This window comes from Leptosomus discolor, chromosome 4, assembly GCF_034619465.1.
Source record: "Leptosomus discolor isolate bLepDis1 chromosome 4, bLepDis1.hap2, whole genome shotgun sequence".
Classification (NCBI taxonomy): Eukaryota; Metazoa; Chordata; class Aves; order Leptosomiformes; family Leptosomidae; genus Leptosomus; species Leptosomus discolor.
The window spans coordinates 13,234,331-13,248,132 of record NC_141394.1 but is presented as its reverse complement, the minus strand read 5'-3'; the positions used below and the strand labels follow the sequence as shown (position 1 = coordinate 13,248,132).

The 13,802-nt window shown below is 44.9% G+C and overlaps 1 protein-coding gene across 1 annotated transcript in view; it reads right to left on the bottom strand.

Moving 5' to 3' along the window:
* Window positions 1-3,501: 3,501 nt before the first annotated feature.
* Window positions 3,502-13,802, bottom strand: part of SCD5 (stearoyl-CoA desaturase 5) — a 32,798-nt gene continuing 22,497 nt past the window's right edge. The window contains exons 2-5 of the mRNA XM_086464314.1: window positions 12,888-13,018; window positions 7,862-8,067; window positions 4,228-4,460; window positions 3,502-3,692 (exon numbers count right to left, since the gene is read on the bottom strand). Coding sequence (XP_086320440.1) covers window positions 3,502-3,692; window positions 4,228-4,460; window positions 7,862-8,067; window positions 12,888-13,018 — 761 coding nt within the window. The remainder of the gene's footprint in view (window positions 3,693-4,227; window positions 4,461-7,861; window positions 8,068-12,887; window positions 13,019-13,802) is intronic.

Sequence of the window (13,802 nt, the reverse complement as noted above, 5' to 3'; positions counted from 1 at the left end):
ACACTGCATTTCCTAAGGGCCCCACTAGTTCTGGGGAAAAAAAAAAAAAAAAAAAAAAAAAGAGAGAGAGAAAAAAGATCCAGTCCAGGCTGCTGAGAGCCTGGAAACACTCAGTGCAACATACCTCTTGTTCTCAGTCCTACACGGTGTTATTCCAGATGGTTCAATGTGCTGAGAACAGAGTCAGAGACAACAGAAGATCACGCACTGGCAGATCATTGGGTCTTAGAAAAGTTTGACAGTCACTGTATCCTTGGTTTAGCCCAACCTACAGCCAGCCACACATCAACCAGAAGTCCCTCAATGCTTTTGTGCTGCTCAGAAAGCACTAGCAGGGTCCTTGACTACCATATCAGCAGCAGAGATACCAAAGTCCACAGAATTGAATACAGCTCATACCTCAGTACCCACCTTACCGAGGCTCCATAACTTCTCTGTGTCACTGCACACAGCTGTGGGTGGATCCAGCAGCTGCCCTAGGAGGAGAATTGGGCCCTTCCTGCCTTCCAGAGACCCTACATCTTCTTGAAGAAGGGGAGAACATGGCCAAAATCATTTCCGATAAAAAATAAAATCAAAACAAATAAGTAAAAAAAAAAACCATGGGAAAAAAAATCACGATAAATAAGCAGAAAAGGAAACACATGGAAGTATTCTTTGTTTTACCAAAATTCAAGGCATTCTCTTAAAAAAAAAAATTATCTAGTTTTCCTGCAAAGGCTAACTGACATTTTTTGATGAACTCCACCACATGGAGAAATTCATCTACAGAAACAGGAACTCAGGTAGTACAAGCTCCAAGATAAAACATTTGATGGAGGAGCTTTTCCTTTCCTGAATGATGTTTCTTTACTTACTTTCAGTTTTTCAAAATCATGGGTAACTTGCCAATGGTTTCAAAATCTCAGATCCCCAAATCCCACTGGAACTGTTGTTGCTGCTGAAGTTGTATACCCGCAGGGGAAAAAAAAAGTTACTTTGTTGTAATTTCAGATACTCAGAGAGCTTCAGAGCAGCATGTACCTCTTTGCAGGGCCAGTTATTCTTCTTACACCATGTACTTGACAGGAATCAGCTTAAGGAAGTCCAAGTAATAACAGAACAAAAGAGAAAAAAAAAAAAAGATCTAAAGTATGATAAAGATCAACAGGAAGATGTGTATCTAAGTGCCTGTAAAGTGCATTCACTGCAGTTCTCCAGCCAGGAAATTGCACAAACGAAATGATGGGAGGACCAGTAAGGTTAGCGTATCCTCCCAGCTTCACTCCTAAATTCAAACATCAAGTCCAAACCCATTACCTGCATCATTTTGAAGGCAGGTTTCCAACGACTTTTGCTGTTCTCCAACTGCTCATCAACCAAGCAAAGAGGGAAGCTACAGTGCTATCTTTCAAATCAGCAGGTCAGAAACCTCCCAGCTCTGGGAGCTCATTTCCACCCCCTCTTGCAGGCACTGTAGGGGGTGGTGGGGAGATGTCTCCTACTCATGTGTGTATAATTCCCACGTCTGTCAAATGGCCCCAGCCGCAGATGAATGCACATCAAGACATGACTTCTAGCACACCCAAGTCTTCAGGCACGTCTCAGCCAGAAACAAGGAGAACTTACAGCAAAATCTAAACAAAACAGTATTTTTGGTCAATTTTTTTTTGCTATTTTACTATTTACATTTATTAAAAATATTTTTATATTTTGCTATTGAAGTGGGCTTTTCACATGCAAGAAGAACGTGACGTGGTCTCCCTTCAAGCTTATGTCAGCTCTAATATTCTTTTTCTCCTCTATCAACTTGGTCACTAAGCCCAAAGTAATCAAATCTCTCGGTGCCCTTCTGTTTGACAACACCCCTTTTCCACTGATGAGGAGACCAGAAATGCTGAGAGGGTCAGTATTTCGGAAATGCTGCACCAAATGAATAGCTGAAATGCCAAGCAAAACTGCTGCAATTCTGACGTGTGAAGCACAAAGCCCTTCACTTTGGGAGATGTTTCAAAACAAAACACAGCAGCCAGTCTAACTCATAACTGTTTATTGTAAATCACTCAAGAGTTTACACATCATTAATGGCAAAGTAACACTGTTAAAACACCTGCTGGATGAAATACAGAATAAAGACAACTTTCATATTATAGGGCATCATTTAAAAAACAAGAAACAGAACAAAAAAGAAACCATTTTAATTTTTTTTCCCCAATTCTACAGCTTTCCTGAAAACATCTGTGACTGAGTCTCAGTTATCTTGAGATCCCTGCCTTGCCCAGGGCATGGGGCCACGCAGGGGGAAAATGGGCACTCCCTCTCCAAGTGGCAAGGCAGTGATGTTCTTTAGAAACGAAAATCGTGCCCTCTATCTTCAGAAGTGCTCCAGTGCTGACAGTATGAAGCCTCTCTCTTGCACTGGGTAACATGTAACACAAAGGGCTATATTTCCCATTAATTCCACATGCACTTTTTTTTTTTTTAAGTATTTTTTTCCTTTTAGTTTTTTTAAACAAGGCAATGGTCAAAATTCAGAAGCTACATAACTGTCTTTATTTTGCTCAGAAACCAATGGATGTTGCATGCACCTGAAATCTTAGTAGACTGACTTCGATAAAGGTCAGTTTTCTAAGACTCACTAGTCAAAAGGCAGAAAAAGAAATTAAGAGGCCTCTTGTGCAAAAGGAGCTAAAATATGCATGCATTGATTGCCATGACCAATTAGAATGTAACTTAGGTCTCCAAACATTGAAACTGAAGCTTTATTTGGCTTAAAACATGGTTGAGCTCAATACCTTTACAGTGTATATGCAACAACAAAGGAATCATTTCAACATAGCATCAGTTGGTATTTTGGCCCATATAGAGACCAATCTTCAACACAAAAGCCTGCTCAGCAATAAATGGTTCATTTTTAGCAAAGACAGCAGCACACGGGGCTGGCTAATAGGGCTAACAAAAAGAAGAAAGCAGGTTTTCAAACTAACGTCTAACTAAATTTAGGCCAATTTTTCCCCTTGGACATCCTGTTTGTCATTGGTGCTGTTACTGTCCTTTCCATTAGTCTGTAGTTGAAACAGCACATTGGACCTTGCCCCATCCCTTCCGAGAGACGCGTCTCAAAAACTTATTCAATTAATAGTAGGAACAAAAATCTCCCTTAACTGCACTTGGAAAGGATACTTAGTTCCTCCAACCCGCCAACATTTACCATGAACAAGCAAATTACAATGTACTTCAGACATGAACTACAGTGACTAAAATCAAATCTCTCTCCTGTTTAATGCTAATATTAAATAATATGTAACATTTTTACACTTAATAGTCTGGAGTTTGGACATAAGACAACTAACAAGGAAAAAAAGCTGAGTCTGAAGCTGTTCCTGGGGAATTAATTCGGCCCAACTGATCTGAAAAAAATTATTTTATCCAGAGGAAAATAAATCCACCACAGGCACAGGGGTGTGTGCACGCCCACCCACCCACATGTACGACAGCGCTGGCACAGTGAAGCATTATTTTTCAAGCACTGCCATCTCCAGTCCTTTCCTTGCGAGCCTGGATCATCTCCTTTGGAGCCTGCTTGCGGTCAGTGACCAACCCCAACCAAAACATGAAGTCAATGAACCAGGTGGTGGGGTTGAACTTCAGGCCCAGCTCGCTGGCTGAGTAGTCGAATGGAAAGGTGTGGTGGTAGTTGTGGAAGCCCTCACCTGAAAAACAGAAAGGGAGTCTAAAGACCACATGGCTGACACATTTCTGAACTTAGGAACATTCTTCGGTGGGACATCCCAATGCCTCTTTCCCAAGTCTTGAATCCAGTGCAGGTTATGCTTCACCCCTGGCTATGAGAGATCTCTGGGGCAGACCCACCACAGACTCCATTTCAGTGCTTTGGACTTTCCTCTCCAGTGGGAAGGGGCATGTCCCACCCCTTATGCTCAGGGAAGAAAATCGTAATTGCTTCAAGAGGGGAAGACACACAATGAAGCAAGAAGCAGAGTCACTTACTTCTGCTGCACTGTCCTCAGCCAAATGCTGAGAAGAGAGGACTGGTACTGTGAACATGTCTCTGCCCAGAAACTACATAGCATTATTTCAGTGTGGGCACCATCAGAAGAACAAGGGAGCCTAAGCCCTGGCTCACAGTGGTGTCCAGTTGCAGGTGCCCAAAGACCCAGCCACAGTGAAACAGGATGGGATGTTGCTCTGAGTTTGCAAAGCTCCACCCAGGGCTATAGCACTTACCAATGGCTCCCAGAGTGACAAAGGTGTTCTGCCTGGGGTTGATGGACTTGTCATAAGGGCGGTTGCCATACATGTGAGCGGCACTGTTGACCAGCCAGGTAACATTGAGGGAGATGGTGTACCGGAGGATAGAGGCAAGGAAGTAGGCATTCCACAGACTCTCACCCCAGAGGTACCATGGCACAAAGGTAGGGATCACAAAACACATGAGCACAACTGAACTCTTGTAATACCTGTAAGCGAAGAAAAGGATGCCATTACCATCGTGGGAATTACAGCTGGGGTGAAGTGGGGTTGGATCTCTGGAGGCACAGCTCTTCCAGAAACCCCTGGCATAACCCGGGCTGGCCCCATAACTGGGGCAGCAGGGAACATTTCAGACATCCACAGGCATGACAAATTTTCCAAGTGCAATCCAAAATGCCAAGACAACTTGAAACCCTGAAGCAGCAGGTTCCAGTAACTGGAGCTGAACAGCTGAGATCCAGTCCCAAAGCAAACCTCCCAAGTCGAGCACCTTTAAACCTTGGGAAGCACACAGTTGGCTGCACACCCTGCACTTAGGGTCCAGCTCTGGGACTGGAAAAGCCCAGGGCTTGGCGTGGCATCAGTGGAGCTGTGTTGAAAACACGTTCACTGCTGAGAGCTGGCAAGGACCTCCCCCATGCTCAGATCAGAAGGGAACCTGCAACACAGGGCAGGAGCAGCTCCTTTCTATGCCGTTGCTGCTGCATGAGCTTCAACAGTGGTGGCAGACCCAAAGCAGCTGCTGAGAGATCATGGCCACCCCACCAAGGGTGAGGAGAAAGATGCGTCTTGGTCTGGAGGCCAGGATTACTGCCACTCTCCCAGCCCACTGGCTGACACAAGCCCTACCACTCCTCCGTATATTGGACAAAATCAGTACACAGTGCAAAACAGAAAGGAAGGAAGCTGAACAGCCTGAGAACAAACAGGAAAGCTTTATAGTACAGCTAAAGCCACATGCCCAGGAAAGACGGGGAAGAGAGAGCATAGGATGCAGGCAGCACAGAGGTGAAGAGCAGAGACCATAGCAAGAGCAACAAGAAAAAAACTCATGCTGGGGGAATTAATCCAAGGCAAGTGGAGAAGAGGAGCAGCTCAGCAAGAAGTGGGGAGGCAAAGCCAAAAGTGAGATAGGAAATAAATGTCTGTAAATGGAGAATGGGCTAGCGGCACTCAGAAGCAGAGAGCAGCAAGACAGTGCAGCTTGGCAGCCACCTACAGTGAGTCCCCAGCTTGAGAGGAAACAAGGCCCCGTCTTCCCCGTTGAGCCCTTCCACCTCCCTGCAGCCCAGATTTACTACAGCCCACAGTGATCCCAGGGTATCATCATCAAAGCAAGCCGCCATATGAAACTGGAGCAGTAGGCTGAGGTGACAGGATTTTCAAGGGTGCACAAAGAAAAGAAACACAAAGTAAGGTCCATCTTATTTGCGCCTATACGACAGGTTTAAAATAGACCCCTGCTTTTGTTGAGTTTTCTGGAAGGTATGAGGAAAAACAGAGTATGGATTTATTAAACAGTTACTAAAACTTTCCCTTTGCTGAAAGTTTTTCAGATAGGAAGAACTGTCAATTTGGTTTGACAAAAACAAACAATTTTCAATTAAAACCCACATAGGATTGGGAAAATGTTAATATTAGCAGTACTTTTGGAAGGAAGAAAGTTTCCATGAACATAGTTCTCATCTACAACACACCAGCTAGTTTTGATCATCTCATGTATGAAATAAATTAACCTCTCCCCTGCAAGTTCTTTGTTTGATATTTTTTGTTGTTTGGAGGTTGTGCCTCACATGATGGGCTCCAGAAGGACATCTGCAGCTCTCCAGCAACACCAACCATGGTGAAAAGAGCATCTCCTCAGCTCTCTCACAGAACTCTATCTTCACTTACCTGAGCCAATGCTCTCCAAATGAAACAGTCCCCATTCTTCACTTCACCAAAGATAACATAATTTCACACTCATCTGACTGACTTCTGAACCAGGCTGTGGATAAGGTTTGCAAACCTCATCAATTCAAGGCCAGGATTTAAGTAGAGCTGAAGGAGAAAAATATTTTCTAGTCCAGAAAACTCCTTCAAAGTTCAAAGCCTCTCTCCACTCCGGGAAAATAAAATAAAATATGAAAAAAGCTTATCAGGCACCAATTAAAACCATTCTGTGAGATGCAAAAAGCCCAGACTGAAGTCTTTGATGAAGACACGAGATCTCGCATCTCAACGAGCACCCAACTATGTTTTCTGTCTCCCTTTGACTGAAACATCTCCCCTGGAATGAGAAACCTCCTTACCTGGAGTTCAGGGGTACCAATGCCTCAGTTCATGCTTGGGGAACAGTGCTGCTTTCGCCATATGAGAACAGATTGAGCAGTACCTTGTCCACAGCTCACTAGCACCACTAAATTCAGCAAAGCTAACAATCTGGCCTTAAATCGAACGTGACAAAGAAGGTGATTACGATCTTTATTATTATCTCTATTATGATTCTTACTGATCTGATCTGCCAGGTTTTCCATGCTGTCAAAAAACCCCTTCAACCCTACAAAAAGGAAAAACCTGAATTTTTCCTCCCAGATAAAGGAAAAGTAAACTCCAAAATCCTAAATTCAAATCCAGAGCACAGACATCTGCTAAGATATAACTTCCCTGCGGAAAACATATTTCTTCACTACACAACATTTGCAGCATAAACAAAGCAGTAGAGCCTGCTTCTTGTGGGATGCTGTTGTCTTGGAAAAGGTAACACCACAACCAAGAGGAGCTATAGCAAACTGCCAGGGAGCTTTTGCAAGTAGGCACTGCCAATCGAGGAACCAGTAAAAGCAACAATACATGGAGAGCCGTGAATTCCTCACTCCTGGAGCTCTTCCAATGCAGGGATAATTCTGCTAGTGTATGGATTTCTCTAATGCAAAAAATAAATTGATTTCTGGACTCAACTGACTGCTCCCCTCACCCAAAAAACACTCAGAAATAAGCTTACGTGGTTTCCTGAAGCACCTGGACCAAATGCTCGCAGGCAGACAGTCTTCTTGTGCCTAAAATACAGGTACTCACATAGAGGACAAAGCACGTTGCTGAATTCCCACCACTCACAGAGCACGTAGCAAACTGAACTAGGTCTGTGCTAATTTTCAAGGGAGATAATTAATCCTGTGAAGAATGACAGTCTTGGGAGAGGAAGCGCTTGGTCTGCACTGGCCCACAGGTGCAAAAGATCAGTTTGCTGAGTGAAATGCGCACTTTGCATGAAGGCAGTTAGTGATTACAACATTTGCTCCAACGATAAAAGGAGAAGGGCAAAATCCCAGCAACTTCTGCTGTGGCTGTTTTCACTGCCAGCCCTACCTTTTTGGAAAAGCAGAGGGACAAAGAGAGGGCTCACTGCTTGTACAGCAGAGCCTGCAAAGACAGTCAGCAAGCATCAGCCATATGGCAATAGTGGGGGTCAGAGGGACAGCAGTCCTAATGCCTGCAATCAAGGTGGCAGGGATTCTCTTGGGGGAGAAAAGGGCAAGATAAAAATAATGAATGAGTCACAGCTAGACAACCAGGCAGAGAGACTTCTCCACACTGCCTTGCACAAGGGCCCAGCACTCCCACTTACTTTCGTTGGAACCTGACAACAGGGTCATCCAGCAGGTCAGTGAAATCCAGTTTCCTCCCCTTCTCTATGACGTCCCGATGCTTGCGCACAAACAGCCAGCCGATGTGGGCGAAGAAGAAGCCGCGGCGTGCATCGTGTGGGTCTGCATCTGTCTCTGAGTACTTGTGGTGCACGCGGTGGTCTCGGCTCCACTCATAGATGTCGTTCTGCACAGAAAGCGTGGTGGGGTGAGAGGAGAGAAGCCAGGCGCTGCTCCAGCAGTACTACCTCCAGCTCCTTCTCCACACAGTAACAGCATCAAGCCCCTCTCTGATGTTCCTTAGAAAAGGTTATTGACTAAAGACATCCAGCTCTGCAGACAGCTAGTCCGCCCATAACACTGCTCCTGTCAGTGCTCACACAGAATGGGACATGCTCTGGGAACCGGTGACAGAGACTGGACACATCCCAGGGCTGGAGATGGCTGGAAGCCAACAGCCTCTTGGGAGTCTGCCCTTGTCCCATGCCCTCCCTGAGTGTTTGCTGTCCGAGGATGGACACTGGGTTGGAGGGACCAGGTACACACACGTTTACATGATTATTTTATGACCCTGCCATGAGGGAACTTGCATATTTATTTTCAGGGCAGTACTCTGCAGAGGCACTCAGTTCTAGCATCCTTTTTCTAAGCTGGTTGCGGCTGCCCTCCAGGCACAAAAAGCAGTGCTGAAAATGGGACAGAGATTGTAGAACACTACACCTGCCTTTTCCTGACCTGAACAGAAGCTGAACTTGCTCAGTCTTCTGAGGCGATGCAGCTACCACAGTAAAACTGTCACCTCTATTAAAATTATCAGGGAGTGTAACAACAGGATGAGGGATAGTGTTTTTAAACTGAAAGAGGGTAGACTTAGATTAGATATTAGGAAGAAATTCTTTACTGTGAGGGTGGTGAGACAATGGAACAGGTTGCCCAGAGAAGCTGTGGATGCCCCCTCCCTGGAAGTATTTAAGGCCAGGTTAGATGGAGCTGTGAGCAACCTGGTCTAGTGGAAGGTGATCCTGCCCATGGCAGGGGGGTTGGAACTAGATGATCTTTAAGGTCCCTTCCAACCCAAACCATTCCATGATTAAGATATTACAGGAGAGAGATGTGCCTATTTTACGAGAAATCAAGTCTTGCATTCGCAGCCAGGCCAGAATAAAAGTCTCAGACCCATAACATCAACTCAGCACTGGATCTAGATCAGATATAAAGCAAGTTCAGTCCTGTTGCTGCTCAAGCTGTCAGCAGATATGGGTCACTGAAATGCCTTATGGCTGTAAAAGGGATTATGTGGATTGCAGGGAGGAACGGACGAAGCGCAATTTCAGACTTAGATTCATAAAGTGAGACATTCTGAGTTTACTCAGTTGAAGGGATTTGAGCTTGCTGGTTTGTTCCGCAGGATGCACTAGCTATTGGACTAAACTGGTGGGTTTTGCAGTGGTGCCAAGCTATTAGTGCAGGGCACTGTAAGCATATACAACACTTGCAAAACTCAGGCCCCACACTCATCTATGACTTGAATTGCCCAACACCAGCACCAAAACATGGAAATATTAGTTAATGCCCAGATCTGCAGAGGTGTAAACTTTAATCAGAGAATGCTTAGCAGAGTGTGCTTTCCTCTGCTATTTCCATTGTTGCACAGCCAGGCAGGTACCCAAGCAGTAATACCTGAAGGAAGGGCAAGCTTGGGTTACTTTTAGGAGCAGCAGTAGCATCCACAACCACCAACCACAGCAGCTTTGCTTCCAGCAGAACTGAGCAAACTGTCTGCAGTGTCTGTGAAGTAACAGCAGTGTGACAGCCATCACGGCACTGAATATACTACCCAGGCTAATGGCAACTGTGTATATCTATGTTTTGTGAGACAAAAGCATTGCAGAAATCATCGCTCTTTCAGCTGCCAACATGTGAGAAAAAACACCGAGGACTCCCATGCTGCTGAGGGGACTCCAGGAACAACTGCAAAGAGCAGCTAAAGAATCCAGCTCAAATGCCTCCATATCCAATTCCAGCCTTGCAAAGATGCTCTCTTGTCTGCAAGAGCCCACAAGGGACATGCAAAGAACAAAAGCCCTGGAAAGATCTCAGCTGCATTGCACTTGTTTTGCTCAGCCCTGTACTGTTGTCCTGCCATCACCACAGCTATGCTGGGAGTGGGCTGGGGATGAGGGAAACATTTGTCTGCAGCACTGGCTCATCTAAGCCATTGAGAGGAGGCGGTAAAGATCAGCCCTTACCAGCGCTTCAGTATGTCGCACCGTAACTATCCCATTGCACAAGAGAACAAAGAAAACTGAGTGAAGCAAAGGAAGTCACCAAACTCCTCAGTGAGAACAAGGGCAGATCTCTACCTTGCTGCCATGTTATTTTTTTCCTACAGAGAAATCAAAGGGAATGAAAGCCTCTACACTGCTTCAAGAGGCTTAAGCGAGAATAGCCAGAAGACTGGAAAATGCCAAGATTAAGTAATTTAAGAATAAAACAGGGTTATGCAAGAAACACACCTAGGAAAAGTCCTCTTTCTTAACCAGAAATATTTTTTTCAAGTGAGACTATCGATCATTTTGTCACAAGAGCACTTGATAAAATGATTTGTGAGATAGCAGATAACGAGCTCAAAGCAATGACACTGTGAGAAATTAACTTGGCTTTTCATACCACAGTAAATACCTGCAGAGCTGGCAAAAACCATGATTCCTCAGATGAAAGGGTTAGGAAGCTGTGAAACAACTGAATTGCATCTAATTAAAAACCACAAAGGCTAAGAGGAAATAAAGGCCACAGGCCAGAACTGCTGGCAATAAATATACCAAGAACCAGCACACAGCATGTGTAAATATGCTCCGAGCATATTAACAGCAACCATTTTTCAGGAACACATCACTTTAGATCAAGTTTCAGGTAAACACAGGAGTAAAATCCCTTCCAACACAGAGAGCGACAGCATCATGCTGTGACAGTGATGCAGACATGAGGCTTCATCAGCAGGTCCCTTAACAAACCTGCAGACCAAAACATGACAATAAATTGGGCTATGTAACAACCTCAGTGTGCTGACATGAATTTCCATACAACCACTGTTGCTGTGTGCAAATTCTCACAGCACAGCGTTAGCTAACAACACAGCTTGTTTAACAGAAATGGCCAGGAGTAGCACGCAGTTACCAGAGGAGACACCAGCATGTCCCAACTGAGATTCTGAAACTTAAACCACTAGGAGATCAAGTAGAGATAAGCCAGGTATTACCTATTTCTGAAACAGACATGTGACAGCAAGAAGCACAGTCTTTCAAAATTGTGAGCGCTTCACTCTAGATGGAGAGAAGAAACACAGCTCAGCATGCTCCAATCATAAAAAATGCACCAGGCAACAGGGCAAAAATGGCTGCATCTGGTGGTATTTCAGAGGAAGTACAGCATTGTCACAGCCCATGCAGCATCAAGATAAAACTTTTCAGTAGCGTTTCCCCTGCCCTTCAAGATGTCTGAGTATTTCTGCAATATTCAGTATCCAGGGATGCTGTAAGTATCTCCAATGCTACCTCTTCCTCCCAAAGACAACATGAGGGACAGGGACCTGAAAACTCATTCCCTGTCTGCTTGTGGTGGTGAAAACAGCCTTTAGCAGGCAATGGATGTCACGATAATTAGGAGCAGGCTTCAGACCACTTAAAACTTAAGAGTGGGTGATTTGGCCTTTCATTTTCTTTCTGATACAAAGGGCACAAAGGTGGCTTGAAGCTACTTTGAAGTACTTCCCTGCCTCAGAATCACACTATGTCATCAGACAAAAGCAGTGATGAGGCCAGTGCAGCTGAGAGCAAAATCTGTCACAACAGGGGAGCAGAACACAATGAAATCCCAACACGCAAGCTCACTGCAAGTAGCTCAACACATTCATTTAAATTACTTATGACAGATAAGATTGGCTGTAAAACAGGAGGATAGTACCAGGAGGTTCTCAAAACTCAAAACAGTTGTTTAACACACTGAGCAAAGGGCTTATAAAGCTCTGCAAGGAACTGAGCAGAACCAAGCAGCTGCAATATTGCTCAGAATAAAGGAAGGTCATAGACAAAATGGACACATTCCCATATTCAAGCAAAACCATTGTGCTCTTTGTAATGTCTACAGGGATTAACAAGATGAATTCTTTCCACCTTATTAAAAAAAAAAATACATCAAAGATGATAAATGAACAGTACAGAAGTGCATAAAAGGAAAGAATTTCATCCTCTGACAAGGTCCATGAACAAGAAGTCAAACAAACAGGGTTGGCTGGCTGGGAAGGGAAAAGCCTGAAAACTCGAGGCACAACACACACGTGGTACTCAGTGCCACAAGGGGTTACAGCAGCCAAGCTCGGTAAGTTTAATGTTAGTACAGGTTCATGTCTCTATTTTGAGCAGCCAAAGGAGTAACTAAATTCATACAAAGATGATCCCCATTCTGGGCTAACTCCTACCACCAGCTGGGTGTCAGATAAACGTTTTTGAGGTCTAAGATTGTGTATCAGTAAGTACAGAGCTAATGACACGCTTCTTTGCAACTATATTTGAATTTTACTGGTGAAAAATGCTGCATAAAACAGAAATAAATTAAGATTATGAAAGGATGCCTGCTCTCATTTCTGGGCACGTCAAAATCTCCAACTGTCTGGATGGACAAAAAGACTTGATTATGCAGACATATTTGCACCAAGTTGGCCTTTACAAGAGTTTCCGCATTGTCCTGTGAAGTGTGGGGCCTGACCTGTGCCACAGACAGGCTGCTGGGGTGCTGAGACCCTGGTCTAGGCATGCCAAACCTGGTCCTTGAGTAATTATTGCTCCTGGACTGCCTAAGGCATCCCCTAAGCCAGCAGAGTGTGTTATCAGCAAATGTCTTTCTGCCAATATTTTTTTTTCTCTTTTGCTGTCTCTAAGCTGAGGGGATCCCTGCACACGAGAAAGCTCCCTGGAGGCCCACAATCTGGACCGGCAACCACAACCCCACCTGGAAAGCCATGGAGTTAGCTGCAGCCAGAAAGATCCGCAAAGGCAGCTTGGCTTTGTAGGAACGGTGGCTCCACAGGCGATGTGCACCAGCCGTCACACCCAGGGCTGTCATCAGGAAACAGAAATATGCTGCAAGACACACACACACAAAAGAAATAAATAAAATCACAGGATATGCCAGGGGCCAACTGCCATTATTTTTGCTTTCTTTGATGTAAAGATGATCCTTGCCCCTGCCTGCCAACACCTGCAGTGTCACTCAGAAGATAAGGCTGGGAAGACAGGAGGTGAGGTTCTCTTCCCAGTGACCTCAGGGACACATCATTCCACTTCCCACCCCTCGCCATTTAGCCAGTGTGTTGTTCAAGGAGTTTAGCAGCACTGAAGCACCATGCCATGACTTGTTTACACAGCATGCCTTCACCAAGTACAGTGGAGTGAAAGTTCATACTTGCATCAGCCTCCTCCGGACAGGTCTTTGCTCAAGTCCTATCTGTCAGATAGTGTACGAGCATCACATCCCACCCCTAAAGATACAAGTTGTGTCAGAGTTCTCTTATCACTGGGAGCTTATGAGTCAGTAACGAAAAGGTGCCAGGAATTGGAGCATTCACCAGCTCCCTCAGTTTCAGGAACTGCTTTTCCTTCCCTTAGTTAAAAAATTGGCCAAGTAAACTCGTTTTGAGCACTTTTTTCAGATGGCAAACATAGCACGGGAGCAGATCTGTTCCTTACCACATTGGCTCCAAGGCAGACACATAGCTCAAGCACATGCATCCCATAGTGTACCCATCATGCTTAAAATAATACCCTCACCAACCACCATTGCAGCATCAGTATGTCTCCTGTTCTTCTTTCAGCAGGGGCCACACTCGCATGTGCTCCAGCATGTGCTCCAGCTGGTTAACCTCGC